The sequence below is a fragment of the Vespa velutina genome, chromosome 8, assembly GCF_912470025.1.
Source record: "Vespa velutina chromosome 8, iVesVel2.1, whole genome shotgun sequence".
Classification (NCBI taxonomy): Eukaryota; Metazoa; Arthropoda; class Insecta; order Hymenoptera; family Vespidae; genus Vespa; species Vespa velutina.
In genome coordinates this window covers 1410001-1435415 of record NC_062195.1, presented here as the reverse complement: position 1 = coordinate 1435415, position 25415 = coordinate 1410001, and the positions used below count along the sequence as shown (strand labels likewise).

The following is a 25415-nucleotide window of genomic DNA, read 5'->3' as shown; positions in this document are numbered from 1 at the left end:
ATCGTAAGGATCGTTAATAACAGATCAGTATTATCTGAAACGATATATGCCGTGCATTCCCCGTTAATACTTCGAATCATAAATTAATATAACGATGTTAATGGTGGTTGATGGTGTGACCATCGTCTAACGAAAAATTACTATCCATAATGTGTGTAATACGTTTTTAATGATCCGTCAAAATTACTGCATCGTTTAAACGTAACTTATACGTTATCTTTATATCCTCCCATTTCCGTTTATATACTTCTATCATTCACGTATATACATATATGCATACACACATACATACATACATATATATATATATATATATATATATATATATATATATATTTATGTATCACGTTGTTATACCTTTATGCGGTAAGCTTTATAGCTGCAATATCTTGCGCATGTCGGTGGTTAATAAGTTTGTTGCAGCGGTCGAAGCAATATTATTGCAAAACTCTATATATGTATATATATATATATATATATATATATATGTGTATGTGTGTGTACTATATATATATATATATACTTCTTCCCGTAAGAACGTAGGAAACGAAGCATCGATCCGTGAACAGATGAGACGATCTTCGTATCATATCGCACGAGTTCATTCTAACGAAAACTTTCTTTTCTTATATTTACATTAATCTCCTCAACGTTATCTAAGAAATTTTTATATCTTTTATCGGCCACTAGTACAAATAAATATTATAATACTTCAAAAGTACATTTTAACTATTGTTATTTAATATCAACATCGTAAAATTCGATTAGAACATCGTTGTTAAACGTTTTTACGAATCGATTATTATTTTCCAAGATTTATCTGAGAGAATTGCACAAGTTAGGAAATTGTTAGTGTCAAAAAAAAAAAAAAAAGAAAAAAAATTTGAAAAAGGAAAGGAAAAAAAAAAGACAAAAAAGAAAAAGGAAAAGAAAGGAAAAGAAAGTAGAAAGAAAGGAGAAAAGATATTAGTCCAAAGTATCACGAAGAAGTAATGGAGTAATCGATCTTTAAAATTTCCTAGGGACCTTTGATTCATCTAGAAACTTTTGATCCACCACTTAATATACTACATCCAAGAAAGATATCGTCGAAGTTTCTAATTTTATATTTTTTCTTTTCTTTCTTTCATTTCGTAATTTTTTATTATATACGAGATATAATATTCAGGTATATATATACATATATATATATATATATATATATATATATATTATACCTCGAGAATAAAACTTAGTTTCATATTTGACGTGAAAAGTTCAAAAGTTTCTACTTTTCTCTCGGAAATATCTCTTTACCTCGATCTTCGATCTTTCATTTTATCGTCTTTGACGCTTCACAAAGAACAAGTAGTGTAAAATACTATCCAAACAAAGGGTTGAAGAGAACCCAACGAAAGAGAAATAGTAGAGATAGAAAGAGAGGAAAGGAAAGAGAGAGAGAGAGAGAGAGAGAATAAGAGAAAGAGAGAAAGAGAGAAACGTAAAGTACAAAAGTACCTATAGTCTTCTTCGATCAACGACGTACCAAAGCAACTTTACAATCGTAAAGTTTAGTAACTACATTGTCGTTTCAATTCGACAATTCGTAACTCGATCTCTAGAACCAAATTTCTACTATTCCACTTTCTAATTTGAAGATACTATCGAATTGATCGTACAAATATTAGAACTTGTCTCGAAATATTTTCTCTTATCGTTAGAAATTTATATTCTTTAGAATCCTAGATATATATATATATATATATATATATATATCTTTCTCAGTGTCTCTTTATACTAATCGAACTGTTCTAATTTTTTTGAACCACCGTTTCGTATATTCCAATAATTCGTATAATATAAATCACTTCTCTTTTCACGCCGATAAAAAGAAAAAAAAAGAATAAAAAATTTAAACCCTCTCCATGATCTTACGTAGAAACAAAATAAAAATAAAAATCTACTTACACTGTCGATGTCGTATTATCATTAGAACGAGATGAATTTTTTTAAGAGAGTAAGGAAAAGAAAGAGAAAAAAAAACAAAACAAAAGAAGAAAAATAAAAGAATGAAAGAATGAAGGATATATCTAATGCTTAAAAACGCATCGTCGCTTTCTCTTGTTCCCAAATCTTCCCACTCTCTCCCTCCTCCCATCCCGTCACGTTCCTATCCAATTTGAAATATTTCCATAGCCGTCGAACGTTCTGTATCTATACAGGTGATGATTTGAAAGTAATTCGCACGACCGATTTTCTCTCTTTGGGCGGTCGTATTTGCAATTCGCGAAATCGGTCGGAAGCGGGTCGAACGAATGGACGGACGGACGGACGCGTTAACGCGCCGGATAAAATGCGTTCGGAATAATGTTCGCTAAACAGACTCGTCGGTGCAACGTCAATGCGTAAACCCGATTGAAATCGGCCATGCACTGCAATTTGGTGGGGTGCTTTTATCCACCCACCCTTTTTCCCCACCTTCCGACGCTGTATCTATCCGTCCCACCTCACGTCCCTCTCGATTCGATACTCTCTATTTTGCGTAGTCGATCGTCTCTCGTTTTACCACAGACCATCACCCAACCAACCATTCACCCACCCCTATCTTCCAACTCCAACCCATCACACCCTCGCATCCCTTGCATAACCATCATCATTTTGTGTTTATTTAACACAATGAAAATATCTCTCACACTTTCGTAGCCATTTTCACGGCAGATTGTCGACTTATCCTGTTGATACTGCAGATAGCTATGGCTGAAAATGATAAGGGAGAATATTATTCGCTTAGATACGCTTAGATCATTCTAAATCTCTTTCTGAATAACCTTTGCACCATAATTCGTACGTCCCTCGTATGTATGTATGTATTTATGTATGTATTTATGTACGTATATATATGTATGTATGTAAATGAATAAAACGAATCGATCGAGAAACGATGTAGATTATATTTCAATATTACGTTTCCATTGGTATATACATATGTAAATAGATATGTGGTTCCAGTACGTGTTAATTATAATGCCAAGGATTGTATGATTTTGATTATAATCAAAAGCAGAGTCTCGAACGTTTACCTGGAAACGTGATCTCATTGGTGGGATAATGATCCGACTCGACCGACGTTACCATCGGCAATGTTGTGAACGCGGTATAGGCATCGATAACGAAATACACCAATATGCATATAGTTGACACGTGCACTGCGATCCATATGATCCTTTAAAAAGAAAAAAAAAAAAAAAAAAAAGAAAGAAGAAAAAAGAAAAAACATGCAAGAAATTAATTAAAATATTATTAATTCCTCAAAATCCTTAAACATATTATTATTGTTATTCTATCGCATTTGTCGAATGATCGACTTGTATCACTTACAAATGTCCGACATCGTAGAAGTACACTTTAAGTAATTCATTTGTATCATTTAAATGTCTCAATGCAAGATCGTTCTATTAAGTTTTAAAAATCATTCTAAAAAGAAATCGTTGATCTATTATTTAAAACTTAAAATATCATTCTTTATTGTTATTCCATTAATTCTCGAGTGATCGATATGTACTACTTAAATGTTTGACTTCGTACGAAATGAATGACTTGTATCACTTAAATGTCATAGATGCACATTATTCATTCGTACCACTTGAACGTCTGATTGAACTTATACTAATATTGACAAAAAAAAAAAAAAAAAAAAAAAAAGAAATTGTTAATACGTTCCTTCAAAATTTTACATGTATTCGTTATACGCATATATTTCATTAATTATAAAGTGCTGTTTAAAATCTTAAGTTTTAAAAATAACAAATCATTTGTACTACTTGCAAATGTCTGATCGCATAGTTGGTTGACTCGCACTACTTACAATTCGTACTACTTACAATTCGTACTACTTAATGTAATTCGTAACACTTGACGCAACGAACTCGATCGACGTTATAAATGATTTAATAACACACAGTATATATATATATATATAGATCTTTTTAAATATAATATAATGAAATTATATAAATCAATTTTTAATGATTACCTTTCGATCCACGTTCTACCTGGCTCGGTCAAATACTTGTAACCCACCAATGTGGATTGTTCGCAATAAAGGCTGACGTATTTGAGGAACGTCTTAGAAATATGATATCTTAATGACGATCGCTTCGTGATAGACGATGCCCAAGCGTAAGTGGCATCTACTTTCGAAGTTCTCGTCCTTAATTGCACCTTCCCTTTGGTAACTTCCATTTTCATTCTCGTCCTATCAAAATTAAAAATTATCTCATCGATATTGTATTCGTTAAAAAGGTTTTTCATCGAAAAAAACAAATTTCTAGAACGCTTCGATCTACGATTAAATCTACAATTAAATCTACAATTAAATCTACGATTTGATCAACACAACACACATTATTATTTGAAATTAATTTATCACTAGATTGATCCTCGAATATTAATCGATTAATTCATTATTATTGAATACAATCGATTAATTAATTAATTATTGCCTTTGACTATATTCAATAATTAAACGACCTCGACTATGCGAATCGATAAGTCGAATCGATGATATCATGGACTCCGATATTCGGCCTTGCAATTCTCTTCGGAAGATGATCGAAATAATTCGCGGAAAGATAGAAAGAAAAAAAGAGAGAAAAAAAAAACAAAGCAAAAAAAAAGGAGAAGAAGAATCTAACAACGATACGAACGTGTTTATGATTATAGTAAATTCGAATCAGAATAATTACGGTTTCATGATAGTAGATGATGAAAACGACCAAAAGCAGATCCGTCGGTCTTGTGATCGTTCTTTCGACTGAAGAAGGATCGCGTTATACACTTTTCAAGATCGTAAACTGACTACGATGACGTTTGCACGAGGCCATAGGATGTCTCTCTCTCTCTCTCTCTCTCTCTATTTATTTCTGTCCCTCTATCTCTCTCTCTCTCTTTCAAGATCGTTTTGTTTCGTTCAGAAACATCAGGACAACATTCCCACGTATATATATATATATATATATATATATATATACGTCAATAATCACGTATCTCACGCACGAATCGAATGCAAGTCACGTCTACTTTACCTATTTTATCTCATTTCATTTCTTTTTCTATTTCTATCATCTATATCTACTATATCTATATCTCTATATTCGTTCGTCTATTCGTCTGTCCATCTATCTATCTATCTATCTTTTTCTCTAAGTATCAGTACGTTCGTCGTACTAGACTTAAGCTACGACGAAATAGCATAGAATAGCGCTTTCCTCGCTTCCTAGCCAACCCTCGTGAATTCTTTATAACCTTTTTCTACTACTATACTCTCTCTCTCTCTCTCTCTCTCTATCTCTATATTTCTATCTCTCTCTCTCTCTCTAACCCTCTATGGAAGAGCTCGAACAAGCTCGTACGTGCGAGTACTCGATAGGCATGTATCACACGGCAGAATCATTCGGACGCATCGAGAATTAGATCAAGTTTACACTGTGTTAATCGAATTTCCATACTCGAACGTTTCCCCGATTCTCTATCAATCGTCTCTCTCTCTCTCTCTCTCTCTCTCTCTCTCTCTCTCTCTCTCTCTCTCTCTCTCTTTCTGTGTCTATCGACTATCTTTTTTCTGCCTATCTTTTTCTATCGTCGAGATATACGATATCTCTAGGCTAACCTTTTTCCTTTCGCGTGCTTACCCTTTCTACTTTATTTTTTTTCTTTTCGTTTTTTCCTCCCTCCCTCTCTCTCTCTCTCTCTCTGTCTTTTTTTTTTTTCCATATACCAACCTTCTTCCTCAAGTCTCTCTTCAATAATAAACTTCTTTCTCGTGACGATGATTGAACTATTATTATTATTGTATTTCTTTTTTTATATATATATATATATTTATTTATGTATTTATTTATTTATTTATTTATTTATTTATTTATCTAACGAAGTTCTCAGTGGAGAAAAAAAAAGAACGATAGAAGAAATATAAAATATCGGACGTTCGTTCTATTTTCCCTTTTTCTTTTCTTTCCTTTTTTCTTTTTTCTTTTTTACTTCCTTTGTGTTTATTCCTTCATTCTTTTTCTTTTTCCTTTTTTTTTTTTAGGTTTTTGTTTTTTATTTTTTATCTCTGAACAAAAAATCTTTACATGTAATACATAAAGACCTCGAGTTGTTGATTATTATTACTTTTGATTCATAATGTATACATATATATATGTATATATATATATATATATATATATATATTATTCGTAAACAGAATTATAAATATCTATCCAACGAGAGTATAATGCAAATTCCCGAGAGGTTAAACATTACGCTCTCGTTTTCATAGAACATAGTACCTCAGAAATGACCAAAAAGAGAAAGACAGAGACAAAGAGAGAGAGAGAGAGAGAGAGAGAGAATGTATACCTTAGTAAAGCGGAAGCTGCTTTCACTCGTTTCATAACTCTCACGTTTGTTCTGATAACTCGGTGGAAAGTAAAGTATCTCACGTTTGTGCAAAGTTTTCCAACGATTTAGCCTTATCTTTGGTGCGCTCGTTATGTAAATAGAGTGGGTCGAGGGTGGGAAGTGGGTGGGCCTCGATCCGTATTATATATCAGAAATAAGTAGGTATTTCTTTACGCGATACTTCTATCTTTTTCTTTATCTCTCTTCCTCAATCGTTTATATAAATTTGTTCGTTCGTTCGTTTGTTCGAAAAAAGGAAAACAAAAATAAAAAAAAAATATGGAAAAAAAATAATTGCATTCTTTATAAAGAAAATTCTATGAAAAATTATATGTAAGATACGATAAGAGGGAGAGAGAGAGAGAGATGAAAGATGATAAAGGAAAAAAAAAAAAAAGACGAAAATAAATAAAAAAAGAAACAGATAATCTTAGACTCATAGATATTATTCGGCGTAACCAAGCGCAACAACGAGAGAAACACGTGGTGACGTTGAATTCAACAGCTTTAAACGTAAAATCTTATTTGCAAAATCTATTTTGCTTAATCTCGAGATTACGTTCGTGTATAAGCCACGAGCTAGGCGATCCAATTTAAATACAATCCTTGAACACGAGAGAAACGTATCGCTTACAAATGTGTTGTACGGTATACGCGAAAGGGATATTAAATTCGTGCGATTCCGAATTCAAGGGACGCGAATTTCTATCACCAGGCGATTCCTCCTTTCTCTCTTTCACCGTTCTTTCTTTCTTTTTCTTTTTTATTTTTGTTGTTGTTTCTTGTTTTTCTTTCTTGTTCTCGTGTATACCAAAAAAAAAAAAAAAAAAAAAAAAAAAAAAAAAATAAAATAGAAAGAAAAAGAAAATTGCAACAATATTTTTTTCAAACGCGCTCTTCCTGGTACGCTAAAAAAAAAAAAAAAAAAAAAGAAAAAAAAGGAGAGAAGAAAAGAAATCGAATTAGTCCCGATCGTACGATTTTATTATAAAAAATAGGAACACACATAAGGAATTTTATTGTTCGATAAATCTTTCCTTTTTTTTTTCATTCTGTATTTCAGCGTCGTGATGGTACGATATGAGAAAAAGAGAGAGAGAGAGAGAGAGAGAGAGAGAGAGAATAAAAAAAAAAGTATTCAGAAAAAAATATAAGAAAAAGAAATTTTCTCACGAATCAATGACCAATCGTTACGATTTTATTATTTATGTAGATAGATACATGAATAAAGAATTTTATTATTTGACAAATCCTCTTTTCTCTTCTTTTTCTTCTTCTTCTTTCTATCCATTTTTATATCAATCGCGTGATATATAAAAGGAAAGAAAGAAAAAAAAAAAAAACAAAAAGAAACGATCGCTCTCGAATTAATCTCCAATCGTACCGATTTTATGAAATACCTTTATTGCGATTTTATTATTTGAAAGATCTTTCTTCTTTTTTCTTTATCTTTTATATATGTATGTATATTGTTTTTTCACTTCTTTTTCACCTTCTTCCCTCTTTTTTTTTTTTTCTTGTTTTTTTTTTTTTTTTTTTTTTTTTTTTTTTTTTTAATCAGACAATATCGCTCGCACGCTTGATACGCGAAAGAATATTCATACGTACGACCAATTTATTATTTATCATTCATATAATATATTTTCATTTATGTATGTGTATGTGTATGTGTGTACGTGTGTGTGTGTTCAGTCGAGTTTAACCAAGCATATACGATAAAATACGATCGAACTTGCGTCCATACGAAAGAGGAAAGGTTTCCTTTGCAAACACAAAACGCACCGTTATAATTTGAACGAATATCAATGTAAACCATCGGTGTTTCTCAATGCTTCCTCCTTTTATCCATTGAATATTGAGTGACCGTCCGACATTTTATATATCACATATATTTATAACATTTTTTTAGATCGTTCGATGTATGAAAAAAAAAAAAAAGAAAAGAAAAAAAAGATAGAGAGAAAGAGAGAGACGAGACAGAAAAAGGAAGGAAAAAGAAAAAATTATTAAAAAAGATTACGCACGTTTATAAACGCAACAAGATTAAAAGTCAAAGAGGAATGATGATTCTTCTTTATGACAAGTATTATATTTGATATCCTATTTTTCATAAAAGGTTGGGAAAAGTTGTGCGGTTGTGAACGTAACGCCGGAACGAACGAAAAAAAAAAAAAAAAGAGAAAAAGAAAATACAAGGGATTAATTCAATCATACGTGCAAGCACAAATTTCATTTGGAATGATTGAATTTTATTTTTTCTCAGTTGTCAATGGAGTTTTATTAATTAAAAAAAATACACACACACACACACACACACACACACACACACACACACACACACATATATATATATATATATATATATATATACAATGTAAATATTAATAATAAATGCGAACGAAATCTGTTTATGATAAAGGGAAAGAATATTATTCGAAAGAAATCAAATAGGATCAAATTTGTCTATTCAATAAATTCTTTATACTTACAAAGTCGAACGTATGAAAGTTAAAAAAGAATCAGATATGAAAGAACATTTTCTCATCTTTTAATAATAATAATTAAAACTTTTTATTGCAAAAAATGTTATCCGTCGAGAAAATATCTAACAATACATACTATATCATATTGTATATATATATATATATATATATATATATATATATATATATACTATATAGCGACGGAAATTATTAATGTATAATAAATGTGAAAGAAAGGACAGGACAAGTTTCCGGTGACAGCCAATTGCCGACGATTACTTTCCCTCTCTCTCTCTCTCTCTCTCTCTCTCTCTCTCTCTCTCTTTCTCTCACTTTCTTGTGGCAAAAAAAAAAAAAAGAAAAAGAGAGAAAAACACGACCGATTTTTTCGATAATTGCAAAACGATCTAAACAACGATCTCTTCTTCGAGGACGAATAAAAATTATATGAAAAGGAAATAGAAAAAGAAGAAATGAAAAAAAGAAAGAAAGAAAGAAAGAAAGAATGAAAGTAAGAAAGCAAGAAAGAAAGCAAAATGACATTCAACTAACAGGTGACACTAGGAAGTTCACGTGAAATTTCATTAGAGCATAGATGCGATATCTTTTATGGTAGCGAAAGCATCATAGGTAAGAAAAGAGAAAAATTAAGGGTAAATGTACGAGCCGTTGCTTTTCTTCTTCTTCTTCTTCTTCTTCTTCTTCTTCTTTTCTTTCTTTTTCTATTCATAAAGAAAAGAAAAAAAAGAATGATAAGAAAAGAGAAACGCTTCTCTCAAAATGGGGTTCACCGAGAATAGTCTTCTTCTCTATGTTAGTTGTCGTCGTCTTCGTCGTCGTCGTCGTCGTCGTCGAGAGCTGTCCTAGCTTTCACGAAGGCAAATTGAAAGAATACTTCGTTACTATACCGATCAAAAGGACCTCTTTTTTCTTCTTTTTCTTCTTCTTCTTCTTCTTCTCTGTAACCTTTTCTATGTATATATATATATATATATATATATATATATATATATATATATATATATATATAAAGTTTTCTGTTCTTTAAATAGAAATTCGATCGGCACTCAGAAACGCATTAACGGACAGTTGAGTCTCAGATCTCTTGGATCGATTCGATTTACGTGCAAACGATTTCCAACGAAATATCATTAAAAAGGATCATCTATAAAAAAATAAATTGTTTCTATTTGAAAATTGTTTCTATTAGGAAAGATACTCTCTTTGTTATTTTATACAGGGGTAATGAGAAGTGAAAAGAAAAAAAAAAGTAAGGATAATTTACAAATTCGACGATGTCATTTTATACGATCGTCTGTTGTATGAGTTTTATCTTCTTAAAAAAAGAAAAAAAGAAAAAAGAAAGAAAGAAAGAAAGAAAGAAAGAAAAATAATATTATTTACCTTAATAACAAAAAAATTGTATAACAATAATAATAATAATAATAATAATAATAAAATAATTGCTCGATTAATATCGTTCGAATTCAACTTGAAAATTCAATGAATTCTAATAAAACCTTCGAAGAGAAAAGCCATCGAACATATACGTGAGCGCATACGCACACACACATATACACATACATATACAAAGAGTAGATAGAGAAAAGAAAAACGAGAAAATCTGATTTACATCCGCGTGTGAAAAACTGAGATCGAAAGATACACTCTCTCCCTCTCTCTCTCTCTCTCTCTTTCACCTTCTTTCTTTCTTTTTCTCTCTCATCGTGGATTCAATTATATCCGTGGCAAAGAGTAAGTGAAAGAGAGAAAGAGAGAGAAAGAGAACTGCAGACGTAATCACAACGGATATTGCAACGTGCAATCTACAACCATGTACGATTGCTTCGAGATCGCATAAATGCGACTCGATCGTGATCGTTTTTATCATCGAAGAACAATGTACTATTGGCTGGTTATAAGAATTTTTACTTTTTTTTTTTTAAGAAAAAAGACACGACTTAGACAAACATTGACTAATTTATTTTTAATTATATGATGAATAATGAACGATTATAAAAACAATATTACGTTTGTTTAAAAAATTATATAGCTCGTAAGATCTGTTAAATATTGTGTATAAAATAATTTTAATTGATTATTTTAATAATATTTAAATTTCGAACGCTATATCGTTGTCTCATTATAACGTCAATAAAAACGAACGTTTCACAAACTTCGAATTGTTATCCGATTGATATATTTTTTTTTTCACTTTGACGAATAAACATCTCTACTTTTTTCATTTATACGTATTAAAATTAAATGATCGATACTTTCGATTATTTTATGATTATTTAAATTGTATATAATATCCATGGAATATAAAAAAAGGAATACTTTAAAAAATAGTGCGTTCGTTTAAATATTAAAAAGACACGTAACGCTTGAGAAACTTGTATGTAATTTTAATTAAAAATTCCAATATTTAAAAATTGTAATCCCGACATAATTAATCTTGTGCGATAATAAACATATACGATCTTTTTATTGGCTTTTATTGACTTTTTATTATCGAATCAATTCTCTTTTATCCTTCGACGAGTAAACATCGATAATCTCTCAGGAATATTTTTCTTGCAAGTATCAACAAAGATTTAAAGTAAGTACATTTCTATATTACACATTTCTTGAATAATTTATACAATCTATTTTCTTTTAGATTTAAATTTGAAACTTTGGTGATCGTTAGTTACGTGTAACGTCAATAATAACAAACCTTTGATCGACTTTGACGATTAACAAATCAGTTCTCTTTCGTACTCCGACGAGTAAACATCGAAACTGTCTTAGAATTTCAACAAAGAGATTTAAAGTAAAATATATTTTTGTATCACGCATTTCTTCAATAATTTATACATTTATTTATTACAATTGCGATATTTTAATAAATTCATTTTTTATTTTTCTATTTCAGTATACGATTACAATCGCGAGTAAAATAGAAGCAGTATTTTCTGCGTTCAAAAGAAGTGATTTTGCATCGACTACGTGCAATGCAATCGTTAGAGAGTCAGTGTTGGTTCGTAAAGTTTTTTCATTTTTTTTTAACAGTCGCATAGACTGTATTTATGAAAAAAAAAAAAAAAAAAAAAAAAAAACAGAGTAAAGTATCGCGAAGTAAATTCAGTGATCGTTTAATTAAAAAATAATTACCACGTATTAGAGTCAGTGTGTCATTGAAGAAAGAATCTCGACCAATTTCGATGTCAACCCATATTTCATTTTTCAATCAACTACGAATCGTCCATCCTAAATTTCAATCTAAATCGTGAACTAGTGTTTTGGAGCCATTGCAGAACTTCTTAAGCAGTAAGTGAATTTTTTAATAGCCTTCGATCGTTCAATCATGTCGAGGATGAAAGGTACGAATCGACACGAGCGATAGATTGTAATTAATTAGTATAAAAGTATTTTCTTCGAAGATTTACTCATGAATGATTTCTTTTTTTTTCTTTGTCTTTTTTTTTATGATTTACTTATTAAATCAGAATTTATTAAATCTTCTTGTTTCATAAGAGTTTGTAATTATTGACAATTTTAATGTTTCAATTGTATTTTAAAAATATTTTTAAATAGGATTTTAGGTCCAAATATTTTTCATAATATTTTTATATTTAAATAAAAATCACTTTGTCGTTGCTTTTTGATAAAGGAAAATCAAGTGGACTCATTGATAAAAGAATAAGAAACTTATAGAAAAATTATAGTCCTTTATGTCTTAGAATAAATTAATTAATTTTAAGCTAAAGGATTTTTAGCAATTAATATACTAATTAATGGCTCTTAATCGTATTTTAATTTTACTATGTTATTACTCAAAATGCTCTTATGGTGATGAGTGTAGGGATATAGATTTGAACAATTAAGACGACGTAACATTCCGTCTATGGTGTCACATTATATTCGTACGCAAATAGGATTATTTAATATTTTATACATTTTTATTATTAAATTCGAAACATAAATTTTGCACATTTTCTCTTTTTCAAAATCCAATAAAATTTGATTTTATTTTTATAAAATCAAATTCAATATCGAAGTCCGATCGAAAATTTTTCACTTTTTTTCTTTTTTAAAATTCAATTAAATTTATCATTTTATTTTAATAGAATCTAGTTCTTGTTCAATAAAATTCCTTATTTTATTTTAATAAAATCAAATTCCATAATTAAACTCATCAATTTTTTATTGCATTCTTTTATAAAGTAAAATTAAATTCCTAATTTTATTCTTATAAAAATTAAGTTATATATATTGAAATTATAGTTACGAAACGTATAAGATATGGCAATTGTTGGGGGGGAGGGGAGGAAGTACCATTGAAAAAGTATTGAATGAAGATGCACACAAAATGCAAAAACATACTCGGATGTGTGCCAAATTCTTCCATTGTCACGCGTTACGGGAAAAGAATTTTTCTTTAGATTAGAATCATGAATAAACACATACATATATATTTCTATATAAATTATTTAGATCAAGGTGATATTCCATCTGACATTAGAGAAATAATTAATGCTCGATTATTTTTATAAATAAATTTAAATTTTCAATGAAATTACCAATGAATTGGATAAAAAAACAAACAAGATTTAAAATTTTTCAAAAAAGAAATCGAATTATTTTAAGACATAAAACTTTTCATGCACACGAATTTTACGAAATTTATAAAGATTCTATTCTATTTTATTAGATAAATAGATCTCGCTATAATATCGATTTAAAGTGAATCACTTTGAACAGACATCAGTTTACTTACGTACTTACGTACTTAATAGGATAGATTTTAGAAGTAGAATCATTAATCATAGTTCATGGGTCTCCAGAAGTAGCAACCTCCACGTGGTGAGACCTGGGTCGGTATTACTTGCTATCTATCGAAATCCAATTCGATGCAAGTATTACCGGGCGAATGGCTGCATGTTTGAATATATTTTTCAAATCAATTAGATCTAATTCTTATTAAAGTGTTAAAGTATTATAAAATTTTACATTGGCAATAATAAATAAATAATATATATAAATAGATAAGTATATAGTTGTATTATCAAAAGATAATCGTACGATACAAATTTTCCATTTTACCTATATATATATATATATATAAAAATTAATTTTCATTAATCGTTTTATTATAATTCTTGTAAATTAAATCATGTTTGTTTGGAAAATTATCGACGATGATTTAAAATATATCAATCAATCAATTTTCTAAAATCGAATGGAAATTATTATATCGTACGAAATATAAAATACATGTCTGTATACGTATGTATATATTATATTATCTACAGATGTGTCAAGTATACGTTTCATGTATAGCTCCTTTATAGTCTTCTCCTTCGAACGAAGATATACTACATCTTCGTTAATCTTAGCCAATTTAACGGAATTAATCCTAAGCATATATATCTCTCTCTCTCTCTTTCTCATTCTCTCTCGCTCTCGCTCTCTCTCTCTCTCTCTCTCTCTCTCTCTCTCTTTCTCTATCCCTCTCTCTTTTTCCTTCTTCTATCCATCTCTGAATCTATTTGTATTTCTCTCAACAATCCCTTTGTTTTCACGTACGATGTTCCAGTTAAATCACTTGCACAAGATAAAGGAGTACAGTAAGAGACATAAATGATGTAAATTCGTCAGGAATATTAGATGCGCGTGGTCATTATCAAATAAAACATCTTTCCTCTCTTTCCCATTCTTTCTTTCTTTTTATTTATTTTTCTTTCTTCTCCGTTTTTCTTTTCCTCCATTTTCCTTTTTCTTTCACTTTTTTGTTTCTTTTCTCTTTTTCCTTTTTTGTTTTTTCTTTTTTTTTTTTTTTGTTTTTATGAGCACGATAATTTATCATCTCGAGAACGTATTACTATTAATTAAGGACGTCAGCCTTAAATTAAAAATCATTGCTATTTACATTTCGATGCATTTGTCTTTTATTTTCTTCTTTCTTCTTGTTTTTATTTCTTTTTTTTTATTTTTTTTTTGTTCGTTGTTTGTTTGTTCGTTTGTTCGTTTGTTTGTTCGTTCGTTTGTTCGTTTGTTTGTTCTACTCACGTCGCTTGCAATATCACCGTACATTTATTTGTATTTACAGAAAATATGAATTATCACGCCCACTGTATATATACTATATATATATATATATATATATATATATATATATATATATATATATATATATATATATATATATATATTAAAAGGCAATAGTAATTTATCAGTAAAATATTTTATCGATTGTTGCCATTATTATTATTGTTACTATTATTATTTTTATTATTATTATTTATTTATTTATTTATTTATTTTTATTCATTATTGTTATATTTAAAACACCAACTTTTTACAATAATAAAAGCGGTTATAAAATGTAACTATCTAAAAAATAAAAAGGATTTATCGATTTAATGGAAATTCGTTCTACCATGTGGTATAATTTTATTCGCATTAATATGCTATAGCTAATCAATAGTTAACCATATGTTCTCATTCGCCGAATAGCTTTACCGATATGATTTAAAAATTATTGATAGAATTTTTCTAGGCTATCGAAAGAGAGAAAGAGAGAAAGAGAGAGATAACGAAAACAAAAAGAGTCTTTAAGAGTATCGCATTTTTACCGATTAAACAGAAATTTGATTAATGTTATCCCACGTGTTGTTTCCTTTTTCATTTTTATTTCTTCCATTTCTTTTTTATTACTTTTATCTAATATCTATTACAGATATATAAAAGAAATCTTTCTAATCTCGATATAAGATTAGCACACGTGGACTAAAACACGTGCATTCGATAAATACTGGCAGGTTGCACAGTATACAATATTTACAATATAAACCAATATTTCACATATATATATATATATATATATATATATATATATATATATATATATACACATGTATGTCATGTATGTATGTACGTATATACGAAAATTTGGAACACACAAATAAAGAGAAACGAGGGCAATATATTTAATGTAACAGATACTACATATACCAATACTCATTCGCTCGTAGGATGGACAAAAATTGTCAATAGATTGTTGGAATCTCATCGGTTTAAGCTTTCGATAAGTGTCCATATATTTTCCATCGCGACATATGCAAAACGATATCATCTTTGGATGAAGTTCAATGGCCATCAAAATTATGATATATCATAAATCTAAATGCACTTGGTCGTTATTTTAATATTATACAATTTAAGATACGATCTTCATGGATTTAATTCGAGAATCTTTTGTTTCTTTTTTCTTTTTTTTCCTTTTTCGCTAAACAAGCAATAAAAATCGAATGGACATAATTGAAATTCTTAAGGATCGTATAGAAATAATATTAGAAATTTAACTTGAAATATCGATCTCTACGTTATATACGTAAATATCATACATATTTAATCGATCGTTTAATTAAATTCGAGGTGTTCCAAATTCGTTCTTGTATTTGTCGTTTTAAGAACTAAATTAAAAGACATTTCCGATTTCGTTATTGACCTCGCCGTTGTACATAAAATTTTAATAAAATTCGAGGATTCTAAATTCGTATTTCTATCTGTCATTTTAAGATCTAAATCAGACAATTTTGAATCTTTCGTTATTCGTTCCCAACATTTTATTCCAATCAATATTAACGGATCGTTTAATGAGATTTGAGATATTCCAAATTCATAATTTTATATATATATATATATATACGTATACATCTGTTGTTTGGTTAAAAAGAAAGAAACGAAAAAGAAAAAAGGAAAAAAAAGAGAGAGAGAGAGAGAGAGAGAGAGAGAAAAAAAAAACAAGAAAAAACATCTAAATAAACCAGACTATTCTCGGCTAGGATGTCGGGCGCAAACTGTAAATTTATTTTCACTTAATTGCAATTTGTGGTAATATAGGTAAGGTATTTAGGAGTGGTGACCGTAAAGCTAAGCTAATGCATCAAAACGTCGGTTCACCGGACATCAGTCAGGCAGTGCCGCGTGTTGCTCTCATAATCCTACGTCACATCACTGCCGCCAGATGCGTGATGTGTCTCTCCAGCAATGTGAAATTCCACAATTACGGTACATATGTCAGGAACATTCAAAATTTCACCTTCTCTCTCTCTCTCTCTCTCTCTCTCTCTCTCTCTCTCGGTTTATCCATCTCTCTCTATTTCCTTTTAAGATCTCTACCAAAAGGAATGATAATTAAAGAAACTTGTGCGATACGTTAATTCGATTTACGATTCGATCACGCATACCGAACGAAATTAAATAGATAGAAGATGAAAGTAGAACGCATGTATGTATATATGAGATAGGTAGACATATGCGCACGTTTGCGTTAAAAATACAAACGTAAAACTCGAAACTTCGTACAATCATATCAACGTACTCACGCACGTACGCATTCATGTGTAAATCACGATGCGGGACACGATCGTGAGTCAATTTATTTTATAAAATGTTATACGCTTTTCCTCTCGTTTTTTCTTTTTTCTTTTTTTTTTCTTTTCTTCTTTTCTTTTTTTTTTTTACTTTTCATATATACCTCTCTTCTGCTCTGTATTACAATCAACGAATCAACGACGACGAACGTTTCTCTTTTTCTTTCTCTTTCTTGTCTCTTTCGTATATGGTAAAAGATATTCTTGATAAATCATCAGAAAAATAAAGAAATGAATGAAATTATCCGTAAATATATTTTAAGTAGATTAATAAAATTACATCGACCGTGAATTCTCATTCTCTTTTTCTCTCTCTCTCTCTCTCTCTCTCTCTCTCTCTTTTTTTTTTAATCTTCACAACGCTATAACAGATCGTAATTAAACGATGACAGAACGTGATATTCGTCAGAATTTTTTTCTTCATAGAAATTTCAGGTGTAACAAAATGAATATCTATATATACGTATACGTATACCTGGATACGAATTTAAATGATCGAAGATCATTCGACGCTTTCACGTCTCTTCGAAATCTCTCTGACGAAGTGATGGAGACATTTTTTTTCTCCCTCCTTTTTTTTTTGTCCCTCCTCTCTCTTCTCTATTTTTTTTTTTTCTTTTCGTCTTTTTTTCTCGTCGTTGGTATGTGTTTTGTAACAATTTCGTGTCAGTCCACCTTTGTCTTTCGCTACACCTCTCTTTCTCTACGTTCTTCGCGTGAACGTAGAGCGTGACAGTAACGGATTAATCGGTGGTCCGCCATGTGAGAGACTTGCAAAAACGTAGTTGATGAATTTACGGCTAACGGTGGATTGGAAAAAAGAAGAAGAAAAAAAAAAGAAAAGAAAAGAAAGAGAGAGAGAGAGAGAGAGAGAGAGAGAGAGAGGAGAGAAAGAAGGGAGGGATAAATAAATACGAAGAAAGAAAGGAAGAAAGTAAGAGAGAAGAGGGGAAAGAAAAAATCGAGGACGAGAATGTTATCTCCGATGGAAGAGGGAAAAAGGAAAGGAAAGGATTGTTCAAATCCGAAATGGGGTTGGTTCGGTGAAATGGATTTAAAAGAAAAAAAAAAAAAAAAAAAAAAAAAAAAAAAAAAAAAAAAGAATAAAGAATAAAAGAATATTTTTCTTTCGTTAAGCTAACGTAACCTACCAACTTGCCATGATCATATATATATATATATATTGAAATTCATTTCTATGTTCGCGATAATGATGATAAATAAGTAACAAATTGAATTTTCTAAATGCTATTGATCAAGCCACCAAGGAACGGATGCAATCGAGGCCCAATCGAGCCCAATCGAATCTTCTAGTATATAAGGAAAGATAGTTGGAATAGCAGATAGGTACGGTGAAACTGTGAAAGGGAAACGCTACTGTGCAAATATTGGCGGATCCGCTTGACTTGGGTAATTCTAAGGTACTCGAATTAATTCTCGAGAATCGTACGTTCTCTTCTGTTAAACGGTCGGAAGAAACGATTCGTGTGGAAAGGATAGCCTTCTCGTGGAAATGACTAAGTATCTATGTATCTATCTATCGAGAGAGAGAGAGAAAGTTCTAAAAGAAAATCACAGTGGCACGTTAAACATTCTCTATCAAATTATTAAAAAGGGAGAGTGAGAGAGAGAGAGAGAGAGAGAGAGAGAGAGAGAGAGAAAAAGAGGAAAAGGAAAGAAAGAATGAAAGAAAGAAAAGTTATCTCTCTTGGAAAAGATACTTCTCCTTAAACGATGACAGCTTTCTGAGTAAAATAAAAAAATAAAAAAAAAAAAAAAAAAAAAAAGAGGAAGAAGAAAAAAAAACGGGGATAAAAATAGCCGCGAATAACCTTTGCGTCGAGGGTGAAAAATTTTCAAATAATTATTAACAAGAGTTACGATAGTGAGTTCCAAAATGCAAGAGGGAACTTCAAGGAACATGACAACTGAAAGGTTTTATCTTATAAAAGAGAAGAAGAGAGAAGACAAGATGAAAGACAAAGGAAAAGACAGACAGAGCCATATATATATATATATATATAATATATATATAATAGATCGTGAGAGGAAACGTGGAAGGTTTCGAAAATGGTAGTGAAAAGCTCAAGCAGCGTAAAACGAACCACAAGCTTGAGTATTTTAGGCATTGTTAGAAAGGAGAGAAGGGTTGGCCTCGTGTCGGTTCTACATAAAAGCTTTCGTTCTTCTCACCGTCTCGACCCTTCCTGAAACATTTCGAAGGAACGAATAAACGAACGAATGAACGAACCTCTACGCACAAGTTTACTGCCGTCGGCCCGTTTCGGTAATCATGATGCCATAGAGAAGAAAGACAAGAGGGAAAGAAAAAGAGAGAGAGAGAGAGAAATGATCTCGTCAACTGACACGTTTCGCATTCCCACGCCTAAATTTTATGAGTTCTATTCTTTCGAAATTCATCCTCTCACCACTCACCTCTCTCATCCTTAACCATTTTCTTTTTCTTTCTTACTTTCCTTTAACGACTTTTGTTATCCACGTTAATTACACATTTTCTTTTGTTTTTTTTTTTTCTTTTATCCAATATATATATATATATATATATATATCAAATTATCGGCTGATATATCGAAATCGTAGGACAAAAAAAAAATATATATGAGTGCAATAATCGTACACCATTATTATATCGTAACTATTAACGATATTGTTATCCTTTTATTTCATCCTTTAATAATACATAGATAAAGAATAGGTGTACTCTTGATGGACCATCATTTTCTCGACTCTGACTTTTTGACGTATCTTACATCTTTACCGTTCGATTCCCAGATATTTCTTCTTCATACGGCAGATGGGAAAACTTTTATTTGCTCGATCATATTATCTCCTACGGTTGGGAAAGTAAAGCCCTTTTCTATACCGCTTTCTGAAATAACAGTCCGAACTCCGCAATAATCATTTTCTACGCAATGACCATTCGATTCGGTCTCTCTCTCTCTCTCTCTCTCTCTCTCTTTGTCTACTTTAGGTTATCGAGAAATACACCGATTTGACCTATTCTTAAACGTTTTCGAGAATGTTAGGGGATACTCATTCGTGGAAACAATTCATGGTCGATAAAAGTAAGATGTCAGAACTCTTTTTCTTTTTTTTTTTTTATCTCTCTCTCTCTCTCTCTTTTTCTCTTTCTCCTTCTCGAAACACATTGAAGAGAAAATTGGAACATGAATCCTATAACATTTTCGTGAAGATTCAAGCGAATGAGTTTCATCGGCGCGTTTCGTTATCATTAGTTATAGAAAAAGAAAATCGATCGTTTAGGGTATATATAAAGTACACATTCCCATCGATATGGTTCAATCTCCAAGACTTTTTTTTTTGTGTTACATATTTCTCATGTACGATCGAAGGGAACGATCAAAGGATACGACGGATGAGATAAAACATAGGAAAATATTGGGATCATTAATTATTACTTCACTATTCTCTGTCAAAACAAATAATTTCGAATGAAATATTAATAATTTTCTACATTATCTACGATCGAATAGTAATTATTATTATTATTATATTAAAAAAAAAAAAAGAAAAAAAAGAAAAAAATAGGAAAAAGAAATAATAAAAATCGCGATAAAATTCATTCATATTTTTAATCTCTGTCGTAAGAAAAATCGATCGCTCGACATTCGACTTGAAAGTATCGATATGTATACATAAAAAGAGAAAGAAAGAGAGAGACAGAGAGAGAGAGAGAGAGAGAGAGAGATCGATGTTGATAGAACAAACGTGAATATGGTTAAGCAAATAGTGTCGTATCATAAACAGTTAGTTTATTTACGCGATATATTGCACGCATTCGTGAAAGCTTCGTGATCAAACTTTTGTGAAAGATATAAAATGCTATAGAGTATACGCGAAAACGAAAAGGGAGAGAAAGAGATAGAGATAGAGAGAGAGAGAGAGAGAGAGAGAAAAGAGAGAGAAATGTACAGGTTTCCACAAATATCGAATGTTACTGTGGCAACGAAAAGCAAAACTCAATTTTCTCTGTGTACCATGCAACTTTCTCTTTGAAAATGAGTTTAGTCCTCGCACGAAAGATCACACGCTCACCTTTCCATGATATACGAGTTAGCCACGGTCCATGGACATAGAATATAGTAAGATAAAAAGAAATAGTAGAATAGAAATGGAAAAAGTATACACGAACGATACGGTACGATTTCGATCGAAATGATAAGTTGTTGGGTTCTTAAAAAAAAAAGAAAAAAAAAAAAAAGAAAGAAAGAAAGAAAAAAAAGAAAGAAAAGAAAAGAAAAGATAACAAATTTACGCCTAATTATATTAAAAATTATTATAACGCGTATGTATCTAGCTATGTAAGTATGTGACAGTCAATAGATAGAAAAGAAAAAAACAAAATTGTATCTCTTTTTCAACTATCGCGTTGTTTATTCATTTATATACTCGAAAAGAAATCAATGAATGATTCAATGAATGAATCAATGTATGAATGAATCAATGTATGAATGAATGAATGAATGAATGAATGAAAAATTGGAAAGGAAGATTAAAGAAAACGAACGATTCACATATCATCGATGAGTAAAGAGACGGAAAGAGAGAGAGAGAGAGAGAGAGAGAGAGAGAGAGAGAGAAATCTATTTCCTTTGTCTCAATCAGAACCGACGATTCCGATCGTATTTTTTGAGCAAAGTACGAAACCAGTAAAAGAAGGATTAAAACAAGGAGAGAAGAAGAGGAATAGGAAAAAAGAGAGAAGGAGAAACTCGAAGTGCAAGTGACGATGAAAAAGAACGCTCGATGAGAGGTGGAACAAAGAGAAAAAAAGAAAGAGAGATAGATAGATAGATAGATAGAGAGAGAGAGAGAGAGAGAGAGGGAGAGAGGGAGAGAAAGAAGAAGAAGAAGAAGAAGAAAAAAAAAGAAAAAAAGAAAAAGGGCGAGCGAGATGAAAGATGAATGAAACGTGGAAGGGATAGTAAAAGGGGTATGGGACAGGGGTGAAGAGGGTTTAGGAAGAGGGTGTAAAGCTGTCACGGTACCTCCATTCGAACACGGAGGAGCATTCCGAGTAATTATAACCCCCTCCGGCTCTTTTATTCTCCTTTCGTACTCTCAACGATGCTTTCTTCCAGCCCGGACTCGTCGTCCTCTATCTGCTGGCAGATGCTCTTCACTTTTTAATCTGCTTCACAAGCACACGTACACACGTACGTATATACATATATATAAACACGTACACACGTATAAAAAACATATAAACTAAATATATATATATATATATATATATATATATATGTATGTATACATGAGAGATATATATATGTTTCCTTTCCCAAATTTCTTTTTTTTTTCCCCTTCCACAAGAAATTTACCAAAACGTAAAGGGGATCGTTTACTAATCGTTCGTAAATCGCTTAATCGCTAACTGAGTTAAACGATAAATTCGTGATAAATGGTACGTTGAAAAAAATTGTACGATAAAATGTGTTTTAATCGAGTAACCATCTGCAAATTCATTCGACGAAGCACTATTCTCATTTTCTCGCGCATTACCCTTTTTTTTTTTTTTTCTTTTTTCTTTCTTTTTATCAACACCCTGACCATTCCGTTCCGTCCAATGGAAATGAGCTACGTTCGAAAAAGCGAAATTTTCTATTCAACTGGATAATCGTTGCAACGTGCATAACGTACTTGTGCAATTATTCGCCGCAATTTGCTCACGTTAAATTTCTCATGGGTGGTCGGGAAGGAGGGTCGTATTTTTTATTTTTTTTTTTTCTTTTCCTTTTTCTCGTTTCTTTTTTTTTTCTCATTCCTTCAACAAAACTCTCTTTCGAATACCTTTTCCATTCGCTCTTCCAGCTTGTTCTTTCGTTTTGTTTCATTTTTGTAATTTGCTTGTTTTTTTTTTCCTTCTCTTTTTTCTTTTTTTTTTTTTGGACTGCGACGAACGACCAAAGTCGGTAAAGGGAAAAGAAAAAGAAGAAAAAGAAAAAAAAAAAAACAAGAGAAACACACTGTCGTAGAAAATATCGTTTCACGAATTTTGATTGTCACTTGGAAAGCCTTCAAGTGTCTGCCACTTGTTCGAACGTAATCCTAATTACAAGACCGAGGTGGGGTGGGTGTGGGGGGAGGGGGATTGGAGGGGAGTGAGAAGTTCCATTGCCTTTCCGTGTAAAATACAGGTTCCCTTGGGGTGATAAGGTCTCTCGACGATCTTCGAAGATCCTTTAGCCCTTCGTCGACGAGGGTAAGGTGTTAACACTCGAATCTACAGGGGAAACAAAAGGGAAATCGATTTTCCTTCTTGTCAAGTATTATTCTCCCTTATCTTTTCTCGTTTCTCTACTTGATAGAATAATAATTTACTATTAAAGTATTCGTGCGATTGGACGTTGCTTACAAAAAAAAAAACAAAAAAAAAAAAAAAAAAAGAAAAAAATAAAACAAAAAAAAAAGGGAGGACATTTTATTTGAACAAAACAATTTTTTAATTTTATCGAAAAAAAGAAAAAAAAGAAAAAAGAAAGAAATAATAAAAATACTAGTCAGTCCTAGCATAGGAATGACAAACAAAACACTTTTGAACAATTAATCTCAAATACGAAGGTGTCTTAAATAATAAATGCTGACAAAAAAAAAAAAAGGAAAGAAGAAAAGAGAAAAAAGGAACAGAGGTCTTTTGTAATTTTATCGTGTGGGTAAAGGAAAAAATGAAGATAATAGAAAAAAAATATATATCTCGTAGGTCGGAGTTTAAAGAAGCATCGTATTATGTGCTACAAACTTTTCATACGTTATGAACTTCGCGAAGTTACGAGACAGGCTCGTTGGCATAAACGTCATGGGAGCGTGGAGCATCGTAAAGCATTACTTTTTAAACGTCTACACGCGAACGTGTGGAAGATCTCATCGTATCTTTTGCACATAAGCTACGTCACGTATATATATAAATACCAACATATACATATATTCATATATATGTATATATATATATATATATATATATATATATATATTGATATACATGTATGTATATATGTAAGTACTTAGTGTTTGTGAGAAAACATTCCAACACAAGTTAAGTATTTTAAATAATAACCAAATTTATGAGAGGGTCTAAAAGAAGGCGTTTATAGGGAGTGCTTTTGCATTAGATCTCGCTTACTGCTTTCTCACACATATATGCATACTCACACATATAGACAGACATATGCATACTCACGTATACAAACACATTAGATGCTGTAGATGTTTTATTATGCTACGTTTTTTCTCACATCCGTCCGAGACGAATTGCGTATGTGAATGCATGCATGAATGAGCGAGAAAAAAAATTCTCCCTCTCTCTTTTTCTCTCTCTCTCTCTCTCTCTCTCTCTCTCTCTCTTTCTCTCTCCATCTCACGTTCAAGAAAATACAATATTCAGTTTCCTTGAATCACTATACACAATAGGTATGCAAAGATATCTTATTTACAAAATCGAATCTATGAGACTTGATGTCATAGAGCTGAGATACATACGGGATATGATATAAAAGAGATAAAAAGAGAGAATTTTTTTATAAAAAAAAAAAAAAAAAAAAAGAAAAAAAGGAATAAATAAAACTGTGCACTTTTTGACATCGTCAAAAAAGCGTATATGTGATATGATGAACACATAGAAATGATCTATTAGTTAAACGTCATGTCTCTCGTTCGTTAACGAGAAATCATTATTCTTTTTCTTTTTCTTTTTCATGCTCTTTAATTACTGGTGAACCTCGATTTCCAATCGAAAATTATGCAAGACGATGAAACATGAGAGAATCCATAGAGATATCTGACATCTACGTATGAAAGAGACAACGAAGAAGAACTTATAATAGGATATTGACGAGGAAAAATTGTCGAGGAAAAAATTTTCGCCTTAATATTTTATTATATATAATTTTCATTTCAGTACATTATTTTTCATTTGATTTTTGATTTTATTAAAGAAAAAAAGAAAAAAGAAGAAAGAAAGAAAGAATAAAAGTCTTTTGTAATTTTATCGTGTGAAAATAAAAAAATTATTTCGAGAGTGAAGAAAAAAAAAAAAAAGAAGACGAAA

The 25415-nt window shown here is 30.8% G+C and overlaps 1 protein-coding gene across 2 annotated transcripts in view; it reads right to left on the bottom strand.

Moving 5' to 3' along the window:
- Positions 1-25415, bottom strand: part of LOC124951295 (sodium channel protein Nach-like) — a 40468-nt gene that overhangs the window by 7930 nt on the left and 7123 nt on the right. The window contains exons 1-4 of one of the 2 annotated variants that reach the window (XM_047499502.1): positions 4725-4785; positions 4013-4234; positions 3060-3202; positions 2673-2736 (exon numbers count right to left, since the gene is read on the bottom strand). In XM_047499502.1, coding sequence (XP_047355458.1) covers positions 2673-2736; positions 3060-3202; positions 4013-4234; positions 4725-4732 — 437 coding nt within the window. In that variant the 5' untranslated portion in view covers positions 4733-4785. Of the gene's footprint in view, positions 1-2672; positions 2737-3059; positions 3203-4012; positions 4235-4724; positions 4786-25415 lie in introns of those variants that run through there. The other variant, XM_047499501.1, reaches the window with a different exon arrangement.